The sequence below is a fragment of the Melanaphis sacchari genome, unplaced genomic scaffold (genome assembly GCF_002803265.2).
Source record: "Melanaphis sacchari strain LSU unplaced genomic scaffold, SCAv2.0 Contig141_pilon_pilon, whole genome shotgun sequence".
NCBI lineage: Eukaryota > Metazoa > Arthropoda > Insecta > Hemiptera > Aphididae > Melanaphis > Melanaphis sacchari.
Window position 1 is genome coordinate 1,632,038 of NW_020270600.1, and position 15,929 is coordinate 1,647,966.

Below are 15,929 nucleotides of genomic sequence, written 5' to 3' on the forward strand. Positions count from 1 at the left end.
TGTGTGTGTGTGTGTGTGTGTGTGTGTGTGTGTGTGTGTGTGTGTGTGTGTGTGTATAATTTCTAAGTTTATGTCTTTAAACGATGACAACGTAAAACTCTAACATTTGTTATTGTCTCCATTTTTTATTCACTCATTAGTCTTAATATCATTATACTGAAACCTTACATTGTAGAATTTCTTATTTCATAGACCAATTGCTTAAAATTGGTATAAGTATGATCTATTATATACAATTAACTATAATGAAGTGTTAAGAAGATGTATTGTTTTCGTTTTACAAACGTATACCTATAACATTCCGAATTTTTGTTCAGTAGAATCAATTTTGTATGTTAAGCTTAAAATTTAGAATGAAATAACCTATTATCAAACTTAAACGTAAGCGCATTATCTGTGTTTTCTTGTCTTTTTAATTTTTAAGCAAATTATTATGAGTATATATGAGTATGTAAAATATTAATATTTAAAAATATTAATTATTTTATTAAAAATTTAAGCATGGTAAAAAATTAATAAAAAACACAGATAATGTTTTCACCTTTAAGTTTTGATAGTAGGTCTTTTCACTCTAATATTTAAACTTAACACAACATTTATTATACTGAACGATAATTTGCCATGTTTTAAGACACGTAGACAACAAATACGGGCGTGATATCCTCTTAAGAGTATCTAACCTCTTAAAGTAGGTATACCTATATCATTAATATTTTTTAAAAGTTATAAAACATAACGTATATAATTCAAATTTATTTATAAATTAATTGAAGTTAATGATAAATTATAGTATAATATACCTAAAGATAAAAAAAATGATTGAGTATAATATATATTTTATTACTACTATTGTATCATAATAAATTATTTACATAAAAAAATGTCAGCACATTTACTTTAAATTCGACTGCAGTGTTCTTATTAAGTATATGTTATATGTGACTATATTATAATTGTGATTTATATCTAAGTTAGTTGTATCACATCTGTGATTTATAAGCGCATTTACAAACTCGTAAACAAATATAAAGCGCAGCAATTTTTCTCTCGCAAATATGGGTTTTTTGTCGTTTTTCTCATTGGCATATATAGGAACAACGCTCTATTATGATGGTATCTATAACGCGCATTATGACGTTAAATCATTTTATCTGTCACCTGAAGTAGGCATACTCAATAATACGATTTCATTATCTTCGTTTATATATTGCATGTACCTATTATGTTTGTATTCGTAAATTAGTTCTGCGGCGTAATAATAATAACAACTACAACAACAATAATGCAATCTAAATAATTACGTTGAGCGACAAAATGTCGAGTTATTTTAGTTTTTTACGAATGAGTGCCAAAAAAAAAAAAAAAAACGTTGAACGTGTGATGGGAAAACAATCAACATCACGCATAAACGTGAAACTACACTGCGTAGCCAAGTTAGGTTATAGCTATTACCGATATACCCGCAGCAAACAGTACATTATTTTTATTAGTTTATACTATTTACTGAGTGTTTTTCGATTCACTATTCGCTTATATTTTCAGACAAGTTTTGTGAATTTTATTAAACGTTTCACTGTATATGTTTAAAAAAAAAAAAATACTTAAATTCCATTATATAAATGAATTTTTTTTTATTTTTTCTATTGTTTATTGGTTAGACTTAAATATTACTTTTGCTAAACACAAGAAAGATTATTTAAAATATTTATAAAAATATTTTAAATAATTTATGAGCATCTTTTATACTATTGTTCCTTCCTATTAATTGTTTATATGTTATTCGTATGGCTACAGGATATTTTTCCGATTATCGTGATGCATAATAATTTAAACCTGCAGAGACGAATAATATTGCATGCACGGAGTATGTTTCTGTATATTTTATGTATAGTATATTATATAAGGGAAAGTTATGGTTGTAGTTAAATTTGCAACATCGTAGAATGAAACTATATTATAAAAATATTGAGAGTTTTAAAAGGTCTTTGCAAAATAAATTACGATATTCAATCGTACAAGATATATGATTAGTATATAGTTATACCTACAAGGATTCTCATCTGCAGTCAAAACCTAGGAAGTTGATAATCATAAAATAATAAAAAAAAAGAACCAATTAAATTATTTTTATAAATGATGAAACATATATAAATTTTATATATATTCAAAAATAATATTCTAAAACAAAAACTATAAATTGCGTTTTTGCAAACCAAATATTTCAACAAATTTGGTTTTGTAATGACATTTTTCTATATGAACACTAAAAATACATCGTGTCTATCCAACGTATATATTTTTCCTTATTGTTTTTAATCTAAGTCTTTACAATTCTCAGTAGATACTAAATAAATTATCTAACACGCATTTTGTAGGCCGAATCGTTGAACAAATGATTAGACATTTTTTTCCTTTTGGAAAAAAATCACATAGATGTTTTAATAGATGAGATATATTTATATTTTCAAGCTTTTTTGATCATATTGAATTAATAATATATAAACATGTAGTACTTTAACTATAAAGAAATTAATTTATTATTCGTAACTAAAAAAATGACAATAACTTTTCTAATTTTTTTTTAACAATGGACGCCCTTGTGCCCTATAATATTATAATATACATATAGTATGTATTGGATCTATTATGTGTGTAAATAGAAAGGGAACTTTTAGAGAAATAGTCTTCCCCAATTATTAAGTTCTCATCTAATATTATATATGTGTGTGTGCTATATTCTTAATTTTTTTTTTTTGCAATCTAGAAAATAAATCCAATTGCCTTGTTGTTTTTTATTTTTAAAATTTCTATACATAATGAGAGAGATTATATTATAATATTATAGACCTGCAAAAAATATATAAAATTAATATGCACCAAAAAATGACGCCATATTTTAAATACCTACTAATAGTTATGTTTAGATATACTATATATCATATTATTATACATAAAATAAAGTTAATTTTGAATATGAATGAAGTGAAGGGGGTGAATGTTATTATTTTCGTTTATATTGCGATGGAGACTCAAACACTCGATACAGCGCCTGAGAGTCTGGAAATTTGAGATATATTTACGTTATATTAATACGTATATAATATGTCGGAAATTATAACGTCGCTTTAAAATAACGCATATTTTTATCATCCTTTATGCACGCACTATAAAATAACATAACGTAATGAGTAGTGTAAACTTATGTGTGTGTGTGTGAGTGTGTACATCGCACGGAGAATCGGCGGCGGTAATAGTAAATAATATAAAAGAGACGAGAGCGGCGAATAAAAAACGTTGGTCGTGTCGTCGCGCGCGTTATATCCTTCGTCGTCGTCGTCGTCGTCGTCGTCATCGTCACACTATTATTATTATTATTATTATTATTATCTGTCCCGCCGTACATTCCGCTTCGGCGGCCGGATTCACGGGCGTTTTTCACGGCCGCCAAACAAGCGGCGTGTTACGGTTTTTTTTTCACTCGGCGTGACGGCGGCAGTGGCTAACGTATACTACAAAATTGTATGTACATAAAAGTATATATATATATTTATTGTATTATATATAATATATATATATATATATATATATATATATATAGGCGAGTATGAGTTCGCCCGACGACGACTCGCACGCGCATTTGGCACCGCACACACAATGGGCGGCCGATTTTCCGTACCCGTCACATGGTGACGTACGTACATCACAACAATCGAGGTGCGCGACGGTTGATCGATCACCGTTGATCCCGCGCGGTCGGGATGGCTATTGGTGGAGGGGATAGGTCGGAGGAAGGGTGTAGTATGATTGGTGATCGTATAATACCGCTGTGGCTGCCAGCGTAACCATAATATAATTTATCTATAAATGAGTATACCCTCGGTCGGAAATAATACACCTGAGCATCTGTATAATGTATATAATAGGTATACGTTTAGATTATCGGCCTAATATACGAAGAGGAGAGTCTTCCGCGCGGCGAAGGCGCAAGTCACGTTTTTGTGTGACGTCGTCGGTACCGACATGCGGTCTGAAACGTGTCTTGGTGATGTATTCTCTTGAGCGTAGAAAAGTTTTTGAAAGCTCAGTTTGAGTGCGTCTCTATAGCATAATACGACTATTATTCGTCGTCTGCTACGATTGCGATGAATATACGGTCAATGAGTGTAATTCGTTCGTATGCAAGTAAGCCGCCGTTTGTATAAGCAAACGACGCTCCGGTGCTTGTCTAGTGATTTTTCAATTTTTTTATTTTTTTTTTTTTTGTACCCTGTAAAAAGTTTAAAGTCGAAAGGTTTGTTAGAGTGCCTATAGTTGCATGCGTCTGTCGTCTCCGGTGAAAATCGACGTGTAGCGCGATACACGCACACTATTGGCACCGCGCGACACGACACAATGGGCGACCGATTTTCCGGCCCGTCACACGAAGGTGACGTATATACGTAGGTACATCACAACAATCGCGGCGCGTTCGACGGTTGATCGATCACCGCGGATCCCGCGATCAGGATGGCGGTTGTTGGTCGTGGATAGATGGGAGAAGAGGGGGTTGGACGGCTCGTCAGAGGGGGTGTGGGTGGTGATCGTAAACGTTTATAATATTATATATTATTATTATTACAATAATATTATTATCGTACGCGGCCGATTATCGACGACCGGGCGGGTGACCGATTGGTGGGAGGGGTGGCACAGCGCGCGATCGTTCGTCGTCTGTCCAAATATTTTCACAACGCTCCGTCGATTTCTATATATAATATTTATATTATAACGCTTGGCGGCCATATACACGTCATGCGGCACCTATTTATATTTTATACCTATACTGCAGTATAACGATATGATGTACGACGCATATCATCTATGCGCACCATTGTGTACAGTAACGTTATTAAGGTTCCCGCGGGCGGCTGCGGCACACGCGGCGATTGTCATGCCGCCGCCCGGCCGAGGCGACTGCGACGGCGGCGACGACGACGACTCCCATGGGGAAAACCGCGCCGCGCGTACGTTGCTACAATAATGTATCGCGTATTGTGTGCGCGCGCGTATCCGTTTACGAAATGGGAAAAACGGTTTTTTCTGTGTGTGTGTGTGTGTGTGTGTGTGCGCGGACTCGATTGTGCTGCGTGTTATGTTATATTAGGTACAATAATATAGGTATAGGTATAGTGTTGTTTACGGGTGATGGTTTTTTATTATTATTATTATTGTTGTTGTAGTACAGCACCTACGTATATTATATTATAATGTATACCTATATGAAAAAAGAAGTTAGACGTACGAAAAAAAAAAACAAATTTAAATAAAAGAAGAAATAATAAAATATCACCTCGGAGATAAGCAAAACGAAACGGGTCGGTAAAAAAATCGTTAAAAGAAAAATAAACCCGTCTGCCTATGCCGATTGTTAACGGTGCAACGATCGTATACTTACTATTATTTTTTTTTTCTGCACAAAACCAATACTTTCACACGGTACACATGACGCATATTAAATATTGTATTCTACCTGCTGTAGTGTGGCGTATCTTTACACACAAAGTGTACACTAGTATTTTAATTGTGTGTATGTGTGTGTATTCTCGTCTGCGTTCGGTATTTTGTGTCTAATCATCTAGAAAAGAAACGGGTGCACGATTGATATATACATGACGCGAAAATGTGACTGGATCCCATATCGAAGACACCTGTACAATATGATATTATGTGCTAAGAATCTGATCGCGAATACGAAATTTTTTGAACATCTGCACCGTTATGTCGTGCATATATAGCGTCGGTATGTAAGTTTAAGTATGTAGGTATTTTTTGGTGTGTTATAATATGTACAGTTTAGACGTAGTGGTACATACTGTAATATGGTGGGTATTATAATAATAAATAATAAATAGCATATTATTTTTCTACCACTTTTCTATGGTTCCGAAATATAAACTATTATTGACTTATAAACTTTTAATGACTTTCATGAAAGGAGAAGTAGCTATTAATAATAAGCTTAAAGTATGACTGGTACATCTCAAATGGTGGGGCAGCAACTTGATCTGTTACTAGTACAATACAGTATAATATGATATACAGTAAAACCTGTCCTGTGCGGAATTGCACGGGACTGATAAATATTTCCGTTTAAAGCAGGTTTTCATGTAACTGAATAAAAAGGAAAATTCTGTACTATAGATTTACAATATTCTGCATGATTAAGATTTAAGGTTATAACATTTTTCGGCCAATAATAAAAATAAAAATGTTGAAAGTTATTTAATGTCAAAAGCTACAACTAATTTTAATTTTTAGTAAATAATTACATAATATGTATTATTAATTAGATATTTCAAAATAATGATAAATTTCAATTCCAAAATTTAAAGAACATAATATTTAGTAGGAATTAATCAAATAATAATATAATAAAATAAAGTAAGCAGATTTAAATACAATTAAAAATTCTAAAACTCGTGTAAAGTTTTGTCCAGATTTTTCTTTAACGATTAATAAATTTCTTCTATAACTTTTATTTTTGCATTTAAACTTAAACAAATCATTGATAACACTGTGAGAACATATTAGTAAGACGAGACAAAAGACAGATAAACTACGACTATACAGTATGACATCGAAAAAGATAGCTTATAATTTGTAATAAGAGTCATTTGTGATTAAACGAAAGGTTAATGGTTGGTTATAATATACTTTAATTTTATTTAACTGGATTTTTTTTTCTTAGAACCCTGTTATTTAGATTCTTTAAATAGTTTAAATGTGTGTATGTATAAAGATACACTTATACATTTATACGTCTTTATACACTATATATAATCCATACGATATCATATAATGTTGTACAGTGTTAACATACACAAATTACACATGTTACATATATATACACACATCCGATAAGCCATCATAACTGTTGTTGATTGGAAACTAATGTGTTTCTTAATTTTTGTCTATTCATGGTGTATTGATGTCGCTACGTTTTATACTGTATAATGATTTTTATCTTCAATTGTTTCCCGGAGCTTTGCATTCATCGATGTGTATAACTACTCCATTCAATAGTATTCGGTTTGCCTAATCGGAACATTTTCCGGTCTTATGGTTATGTTCAAATTGTATGTACAATAATATTTTAATTAACAATCGCAATTCGCAGTGTTTATAGGTATGTATAGGTAATTATATATTTATAGGTAATTGCATTGTGGCTATATTGATTGCTGTATACAATAATGACATTATTTCACTTTATTATATTTAATGGAATGTTTCTTTATAATTACTTATTCTTATACTTCTTTATAGGATTTTATTCATTATAATATATGTAAAATAATGTATTCTATTGTATTAGACTATATTATTGCTGATCTTGTACGACGTTGCTCGTAACAAATTAAATTATGTCATTGCAGTGGAGGATTTACCCTGTTTTAAATTCGGTTAAGTGTAAAAGTGTTAATTATACATACTTTTAACTGTTTAATTTGGGTACTTTTGATAAAATATAAAGTACAAGTCTGAAATGATATCCAATCGTCACGAAAGCCTTAACCTAGATATACTATTCCTCTCAAAACCTGTAGTATACTAAGGATTTTTGTGCTTTAATATTAATACTTTCCATTCTTAAAAATTTTATTATTTTGATTTTAAAATTAGTCTTTGTTTCTAAAATATTATGCTATGTAACTTAATAATTTCAATAAAGACAAATAATTATTCCATTTTATTATGTAGGAACACAATCACAGCTCGGATATAGTGTATAAATAAAAATATAACAATTTTCTAACGCAAAAATGTGTAATTACAGAAAAGTAACATGTCATGTATAGCGATAAGTCGTTCTAAAATATATATATACATCTACATGGTACTTATACCTATATGATGAATATGTCAATAACAAACATAGGTGAATGATGCATATCTATTTTAGTAATTTCTTAATAGATAAAGGGCATGCTATTATATAGTAGATGTATTACTCTGTCATTATATGTCATATAATAGATCCGTGTTCAGAATTTTCTTGTTATTCACCATTTAAAAAAAAATAAAACTACTCAATTTATCGTTAATAATCACATTTAATAACTACCTAACCACAAATGGGGAAGTAGTGGAGTATATTTAATTATTATGATTATGGGTTAACTAAACGGACAACGGTTAATCCGCGGAGCACGGTTACAATGTTCTACTGTACATACTCGTAATATATTATATACCAAACTCGTTTTGCTAAAGTATCGAATGTCAAGTGACAAAACGAAAACGGTACGATTGAGAATTGGATGGATTACGAAGTGAATGCAGAGAAAACGGTCAGCAACCACTTTTTTCATTTTTGATCGTACAATATTAATTTTTGTAATTATTACTTCTTGTGAGCAAAATAAAGTATAAACCATAAATATGGACTAAAATTACGTCGATTGCAGTATGCATTTGGTAATCTTGGTACAAATAGTATATACTAATCTATAACCTTATCTACGATATACATAATCGCAAAACAAATAATCATGCAGATATTTTCCATCGATTGGCAGTCAGTTTTAAAAATAAAAAGTGTTCGTCCTGCCGTTCGGTTCTTGATTAAATCTTTTTTTATAGGGTTGTCATTCGCGAGTGAGTATCATTTAATGTGTGATAGGTATAGTGTCTATACTTTAGTACTGAAGATGCAGTTTAAGTGTGATAAATTTTGTAATTATAGTTGTACGTTATATTTGTGAGCTTTTATCATTACTGTGGTTCGAAGAAGTACGTCATCCGAGGGCGGCACGTTCAAGGCGAGATGCACTTTAGTCATTTATGTTTATATTATCCACAGGTGCCTTGTAAGGATAGACAGTTATTCATGTACGCTTCAACGACCATTATTGGCGTAATGGCGTGAATGATTAAAAAATTTTTTTTTACAGTTTCTATTTTTATTACATCTATATATAATGTCGTGGGTTTAATGCGTGCGATTTCCAAAGTAGCGCGGTGGCATTAAAATATTATTTCGTTTTCAATCAGTCGTGTGACAAAAAACAATATAATATTTCCAGTTTAGTTTCGATTAACAGTTTCATTTTTCCGGTCGGGTTAACAAAACTTATGCAGTGGTACTGTGGTATAGGTAGATACATACAATATTAGGAGAAAAAGTCTGATGACAAGAAAGACAATTTTAACAATTATACAAAATTCGAACAAACGAAAATATTAAAATTTTTAAAAATGCCAAAGTTTATCTGTGCCAAGTATTACCGTAACAAGAATTTGTATAAAAATCAACACTTTTTGATGAATAATTATTTTGGCTTTGTATTATGGTTTGCGTTGTATTATACTAATGCAAGGTTTTTTGATAGAAATTTTCAGAACGTTCTGAATGTATTTTATAATTGTATGTTAAAATAGTAAAAAAAATATAAAGGCGTATCTATTTTTGACCTTTCTTTATTACAAATAATTACATAGACAATTTATAGTAAAAAAATATTTATTTTATAATTTTTATCTATCTGTTCATAAATTTTTTAGTAGACTTATTTTTTGCATTTACCGTACATAATTACCTTCTTACTATCTCGCGGTATCAGTTGTTGAATATCGTATATATTGTAATAACATTAACGCTTTTCGTGACATGGCCCGAAAATTTCAAACGATAAGTTTATGTGATGGTCGTTAATATATGATATGTGCAATATAAATGGTCTTTCAATACTGGATTCAGTGCTGAACGTCAATTGCATGCGATTTCAGAGGCCGTCAAAAATCTGTTAGGTACATGATAAGCGCGGCTACTGACCGTGCTACGAATGTTCCTTTATATTGTACATTCACGCACAGTATCAGTTTGTGGTATTTCATGCCGTGTCGTGTCGTCGCATGTACTTACAAAGATTTTATTTATGGCTGCCGTTTTAAATCGATTTCACCGCGATATCGGAAACTCACAAGCCACGATCTGCACCAGTGTTACAGCGCATAGTGTCCATGAAATATATTTCTTTAGAGGATGATGTCAACGCTCTATTTGTTTTCTTTCTATGACCCACGCGCAACATACCAAATAATTTGCATTCAGCAGAACCAACATTGTGTTATTGGCTTTAGTATTAGAGTGAATTGACCTATTATCAAACTTAAAGTTAAGGATATTATCTGTGTTATTTACGTTGGCTTTTATTATAACATAATGTTGGTTTTGCTGAATGCAAATTATTTGGTTTATTGAACGTGGGCTATGAAGAGTAAACAAATAGTGCACAGACATCATCTTAAGTTGAAAACAAATGATAAAAAATAATTGTTAACACGTTTATCTATCTGATTTAAATTATAATATCTAATAGAAATAAGAGTCATTAAATATACATAAATAAACAAATATTAGTTATATCAATACATAAAATAATAATAATTGCATATTCATATTTGCATAAATGTGTCACGATTATATGTTTACGTTTGGTGTAGTATAGCCAATAAAGTTTCAAGATTATAATATAAGTACAGTGTTGCAAATAGGACCTTACAGTTTGTACCGAGGCCTTCGTATTTCGTCATTGACCGCATTTTTTTTAGAATTTAATTTAAAACTTTAATAAGGTTTAGTTTTGATATTTTTGTGAAATTATATACTTAACAAAAATATTATAAAGTCAAATAGTTCTCAATATTTTCTGCAAATGTGTATGAATATTAACTATATGTATTCCTAGAAGGGACTTATGAATGATGTATAGATGACATTATTTGAGTCTTCGTCCTAATTATTTTTAGTGTTGTTTTTTTTCTATGCGAGGTTATGACTTTATATAATTAATGATATAAAAAAAAAAACATTTATTAACTTTTTATTGCTGTTATGATTACTATTTTAAGTCTTACACTAATAATCTCCTCGTAGAAAAGTTTTTGTTTAAGTCACTGATAAAAATAATATAATATATTTAGGTATATATAAAAAAAAAAATCATGCTATACGTGATATAAATAAACGTAATTAAAAATAAAATTTGCTGAGAAAGTTACGTACAGAGTCGATTAATATATTATAGTAAATATTCAATTTATTCATACATATAAATACACATTTTATTTCAAAGAATTATATTAACACCACAGGATATACATCAATTAAAGTAATGTTGTGTGTGTAGGTATATATACCTAATATATGTAGTACCTATATATAGGTGTATTATAGGTTTATAAAATATGTTGTTCTTTTTCTATTGTGAACGTGTACTGCTAATGAAGACGATACAATAGTATCTTCTATAATTTAATATTATATGTTTGACAGACTATAGTATTTCTTTGTTTATTTTGTAAATTTCTGTATTGCAACAGACCTTTCATAGTCTTGAAATTTTAGGTATCTAAACATAAATTTAAAGTATTCTATATCTTTGCTGTTAGTTTGCCTATTAGTTACCTGCAGTATTTATTTATAGTTACGATTTTTGAATTCGATTATAGATACTAAGATAATACTTATTGTCTGTATAATTTCTTTTTATAGTTTATCATTTATTAATATAAATATACATTTTTCTTAAATGAATATATAATATTATAACGGATCTATTCAAAGTAAATGCATATTAATCAGTATTATTAAATATAAAATTATTTGTGTATATTTAATATATAGTTTCGTACTGGCCAATATTAAAAAGTTCATGCCAAAATATAAAGGTAACCAAATTCTTTTTAAATTATGTAAGAGTAATTATTGAGTATACATTATAGTTTATTGCGTTCTATTGAAATATGTTTAGAAACTGAGTTTAGCACCCTTGCGGAGTGAGCTTTTTTAGATTATTTTATGTTACTATGCATTAATATGTTTGTTTACTTACATTCATAAATTACTGAAATAAAATATCATTAGTGGTCATATTGTAATATAATATATAGTTATCACAGATATGTTGTCCGCGGTACACTGCATATTATTTTTGATGCCTTAATCGAATCCTGTCGTCTATTCGTACGCACAGGCCCGCCCCGGTGTAAGGTATAATAATTTCGTACACGGCACTTTTCTATATACATTAATATATATATATATATGAACGAATTATATAAATTATGTTATCGGTGTCATTTGTCCGGGGGAAACCGCCGCAGATGTTTTCTTTCGCGGGTTCGCGTGGGCATATTATATATTGTGTATGATAACTTCATTCAACTCGCACTTCTCATTGTGATCGTATTCATCATAATATATAATACATTTATATATATATATATATATATAAGTACCGAAGTTTTTTTCCCTGTACGATGGCGTCCGAATGACGATGACGCGTATACGCGTATATTATTATGTATATATACAATCAGAGAATGAATGGAAAAATCACATGGGCGAGACGCTTCTCCTGTTCATATATACTAACGACGTTTTTTTTCGGTTTATATAGTATCTACCGATATGTGCGGAGACTTGGGTCGCGCTTACGACTGATGTCTATACACGCGCATCACACTACATACCTATATAATATATATATTTTGCTTTGTGCGTGTGTTCCCTCGAGGCTGTACCCTCGGCTTTACTAGTGATTTGGGAGGGGGGGTGCAGTTGGTGGGGAGAGACTCGGGTGATTAATGGCGTTGCGACGCAATCACGATCCCGCGCGCCGTCGCCATTAACACAATGCGCGCAGGGATTTTTACCCTCGCTTGCGTTTCTGTCGTTTCGTCTTGTCGATATATACACCGAAAATGGCCGCTCCCTCTGCTTTATATAATTTATATGTATACGAATGAGCGAACGAACGAGCTGGTAAGCTTGCACGCAGCACTCTCACGCACACATAATATGTATCATAAACATAATATATATATATATAAGCACATGTTATAAATACTGCAAATCAAAAAAAGGAAATAATAATAATAATAATAATAATAATATTTTAATATATATCTACAAACTTGCGATTTCTCTCAACCTTCGCAGGGAAAATTGACGTTTTCGTATGTATGTACTTATATGATGTATGTATTTATGTATGTATGTATGTATGTATGTATATAGTTAAACAAGAAAATGTTTCAGCGTTTAACGTATATTCTTTGAGTAGGACTTCACACGATTATTTATACACATATATATAAGTTGTTATGTATGAGTGTGGAATCGAAAACCTATCTCGTGATTATTTATACTATTATATTTAATTTAATTTTAAATTTATCTTAATACTTAATATATTCTTTTACAAACTGCGATTTCGCTTCAATATTTGATGGTCTTGAAAGTTATTATACTTATACTAAGTATGTTTGTAAGAATTATCATCGTGTATTTAGCACTTAAGCCTGTAACGTAACCTTCGTTTATTTATAAACAATGTAATATAATATACTATATAATATATACTCATATTATACATATAAGGTGTTATTTCTTTTTAGATTTAATTTAGAATAATTTTATCATTTCAAAATATTCTAATCATGGTATTTAAACTCATTTTTAGGACGTCGAGCTCGTGGAAGCCCTATGGAAAGTTGATTTGGATCCTGGATCGTCTAGCGCCACGACCGACAGTCGCGCACCTTCTCCTTACAACGTCACCAGCGTTGGGTCTTTCTTGTTACCGGGTGATGAACCACCGTCGCGAAACCACACTTTTAGCAGTGCCCCTGGTTCATCCTATCCTCTTTGGCATATTCCACCGCAGAATACCAACTCCAGCGATTTATCGCCAAGCTCCAGTTCATTTCCGGTAATAAATGACATAAGTTTTAGTACATTATCTATAATATAGTATACCTATAATATAGGTTTTATATGATATACCACACACAATTTATAAGGAAATATCAATTTCTTTTTCATGATGTTATTTTCGTAAATGTGATTTGTTTTTATACAATTTTCTAGAGCCAATTTGAACGCACTTCAAACTCTAATGGAAATTCCTGGGAGGTTGGCAGTTTGTTGGTGGATCTTAGGACAACTACAGGTACATTAAAACGTTATATGAAGTATTATTAAGTAAAATATTTTTTATTCCGATTTTCGTCATATTATCAAGCATGTATACAAGTGTTATGTTATGACTTCATACGGCTGTCGCAATGTGTATGTGATATTATGTATAGTTGTGCTTCCCTACCGAGTGGGCTCGCAATTGATCGACTGATTGAGCAACGATCATGTATGATATTTAATGAGCTACAGGCGAACGTATTATTGACACAACGCGTTGAAATATTTGGAAATCTAAATACCGTTGATTCGTGCGTATAAGACATTATATAGGTAGGTATATATTAATATTATTTATTTCTTAATATTCATCGACTGAACATTTTTAAATGTCTTCTGATTTTTAAATTGTTATACATGTGTAATGTTTATTAAGAGATAGGTATTTTTATCAGGATTTGTTTATTTAAGTCTCACATTACATCCACCTATTAATCGAACTAGATCTACTAGAAATTTGTTTTATATTTTGTTTGATTACACTGCAACATTTTATTTTGTTTTTTTTTATTTTTAAATTACTTTAGGAGTTTTTAGTTTTATTTTATAAAATATTATATTATCTACGTATTCGGAATATTTTAAAGGTTAATTCTTATTTTTAAATCATATAATATAATGCATGAGGGAACGGTATAAATTAATTTTAGGTAATGCTTAATTTATAGATATATGGTATTGATTAGGAGTTAGTTGTAGGATTACTTACTAGTACATATGTAATACTTACCTAATACCTACACGTTCTAAAATTTTATTTTATTTAATCACTTTGTGTCAATCAGTCTGTCATTTTTGCTTGTACATGATTTGGGATTATTATTTATTTTATTTGTTAAAAAAAACTCTAAAAGTTATCAAAATTTCATATTCCGAATAATAATGTGATATACATGGGGAATACATTTTTGATTACGATAAGTCAGTTTATATTATGTATATAAATGCATGTAAATGCATTCATAATTATTAGTGCATTTTTTCAGCTACGCAGACTTTCTCTCAGTGTAGGTATATACGTCTCATACTAATATACCTTAAAAGTATTTATTATTTTTAAAGTTTTTATAAAAAAATTAAAAATTTTTAAACATCGAACACTAATTTTTATAGGTAATATCATATATTAATACTTTTATGATAGTTTTATATAGGTAATTATTTTGATAAAATTTGCTTATGATTATTACCTACTTCATTCTGTGTGTTTCTAAGATAGTTTTAAATTATTTTAGATTTTATAGTCTGCTGTTATTCACATACATTTTTATTTTGGTTTTGAAATTAAAAACGTTGAATAGGTTTTATAATCGAATTTTTTAAAGTTTCTCATGCAATTGTTCTATCAATGAGAATGGCATATGAGTACATGTATATAATGTATATACACATAAAATACATAGATGTATTATTTGATGACTTCTTGTTTATACAAACTAGCTCATTAGTTTATGATCATTAAATTTAAATTACTAAAAAACTCAAATAACTAACTATCATATATCTATTATATTTCCTAGAAAAACATTGTACCCATTACTTCTTTATTTTTGTATCTACGTATATATTTTTGCAGGTTGTTGTGCAAGTTTATACGAATATATTTAGTCTTAAATTACATTTTATGTACTGTCTTGCGGCGGCAATTACAGTATATTAATATACAGATATATGTGTTGTATACGTCATATAAGGTATTGAATAAATTTCGTTGTTGCACATTATCGAACTAATTATGTGTATTTTAAATCACATAACCATTTAGGTACCATTCGATATCATTGCAATTCACATTTTTGTGCAGACTAGTGGTGATTTTTCTTCTTTATATATTTATTCCGTTGTGCTGTCTCGTACGGACGAAAATGAAATTTGGATTCGGTTTTCCAACTTTACTTAGGGATTT

The 15,929-nt window shown here is 30.1% G+C and overlaps 1 protein-coding gene across 2 annotated transcripts in view; it reads left to right on the forward strand.

Moving 5' to 3' along the window:
• Positions 1–15,929, forward strand: part of LOC112591706 (segmentation protein cap'n'collar-like) — a 93,909-nt gene that overhangs the window by 27,242 nt on the left and 50,738 nt on the right. For both annotated transcript variants that reach the window (XM_025335610.1, XM_025335608.1), the window contains exons 3-4: positions 13,509–13,757; positions 13,916–13,997. In XM_025335610.1, coding sequence (XP_025191395.1) covers positions 13,509–13,757; positions 13,916–13,997 — 331 coding nt within the window. The remainder of the gene's footprint in view (positions 1–13,508; positions 13,758–13,915; positions 13,998–15,929) is intronic.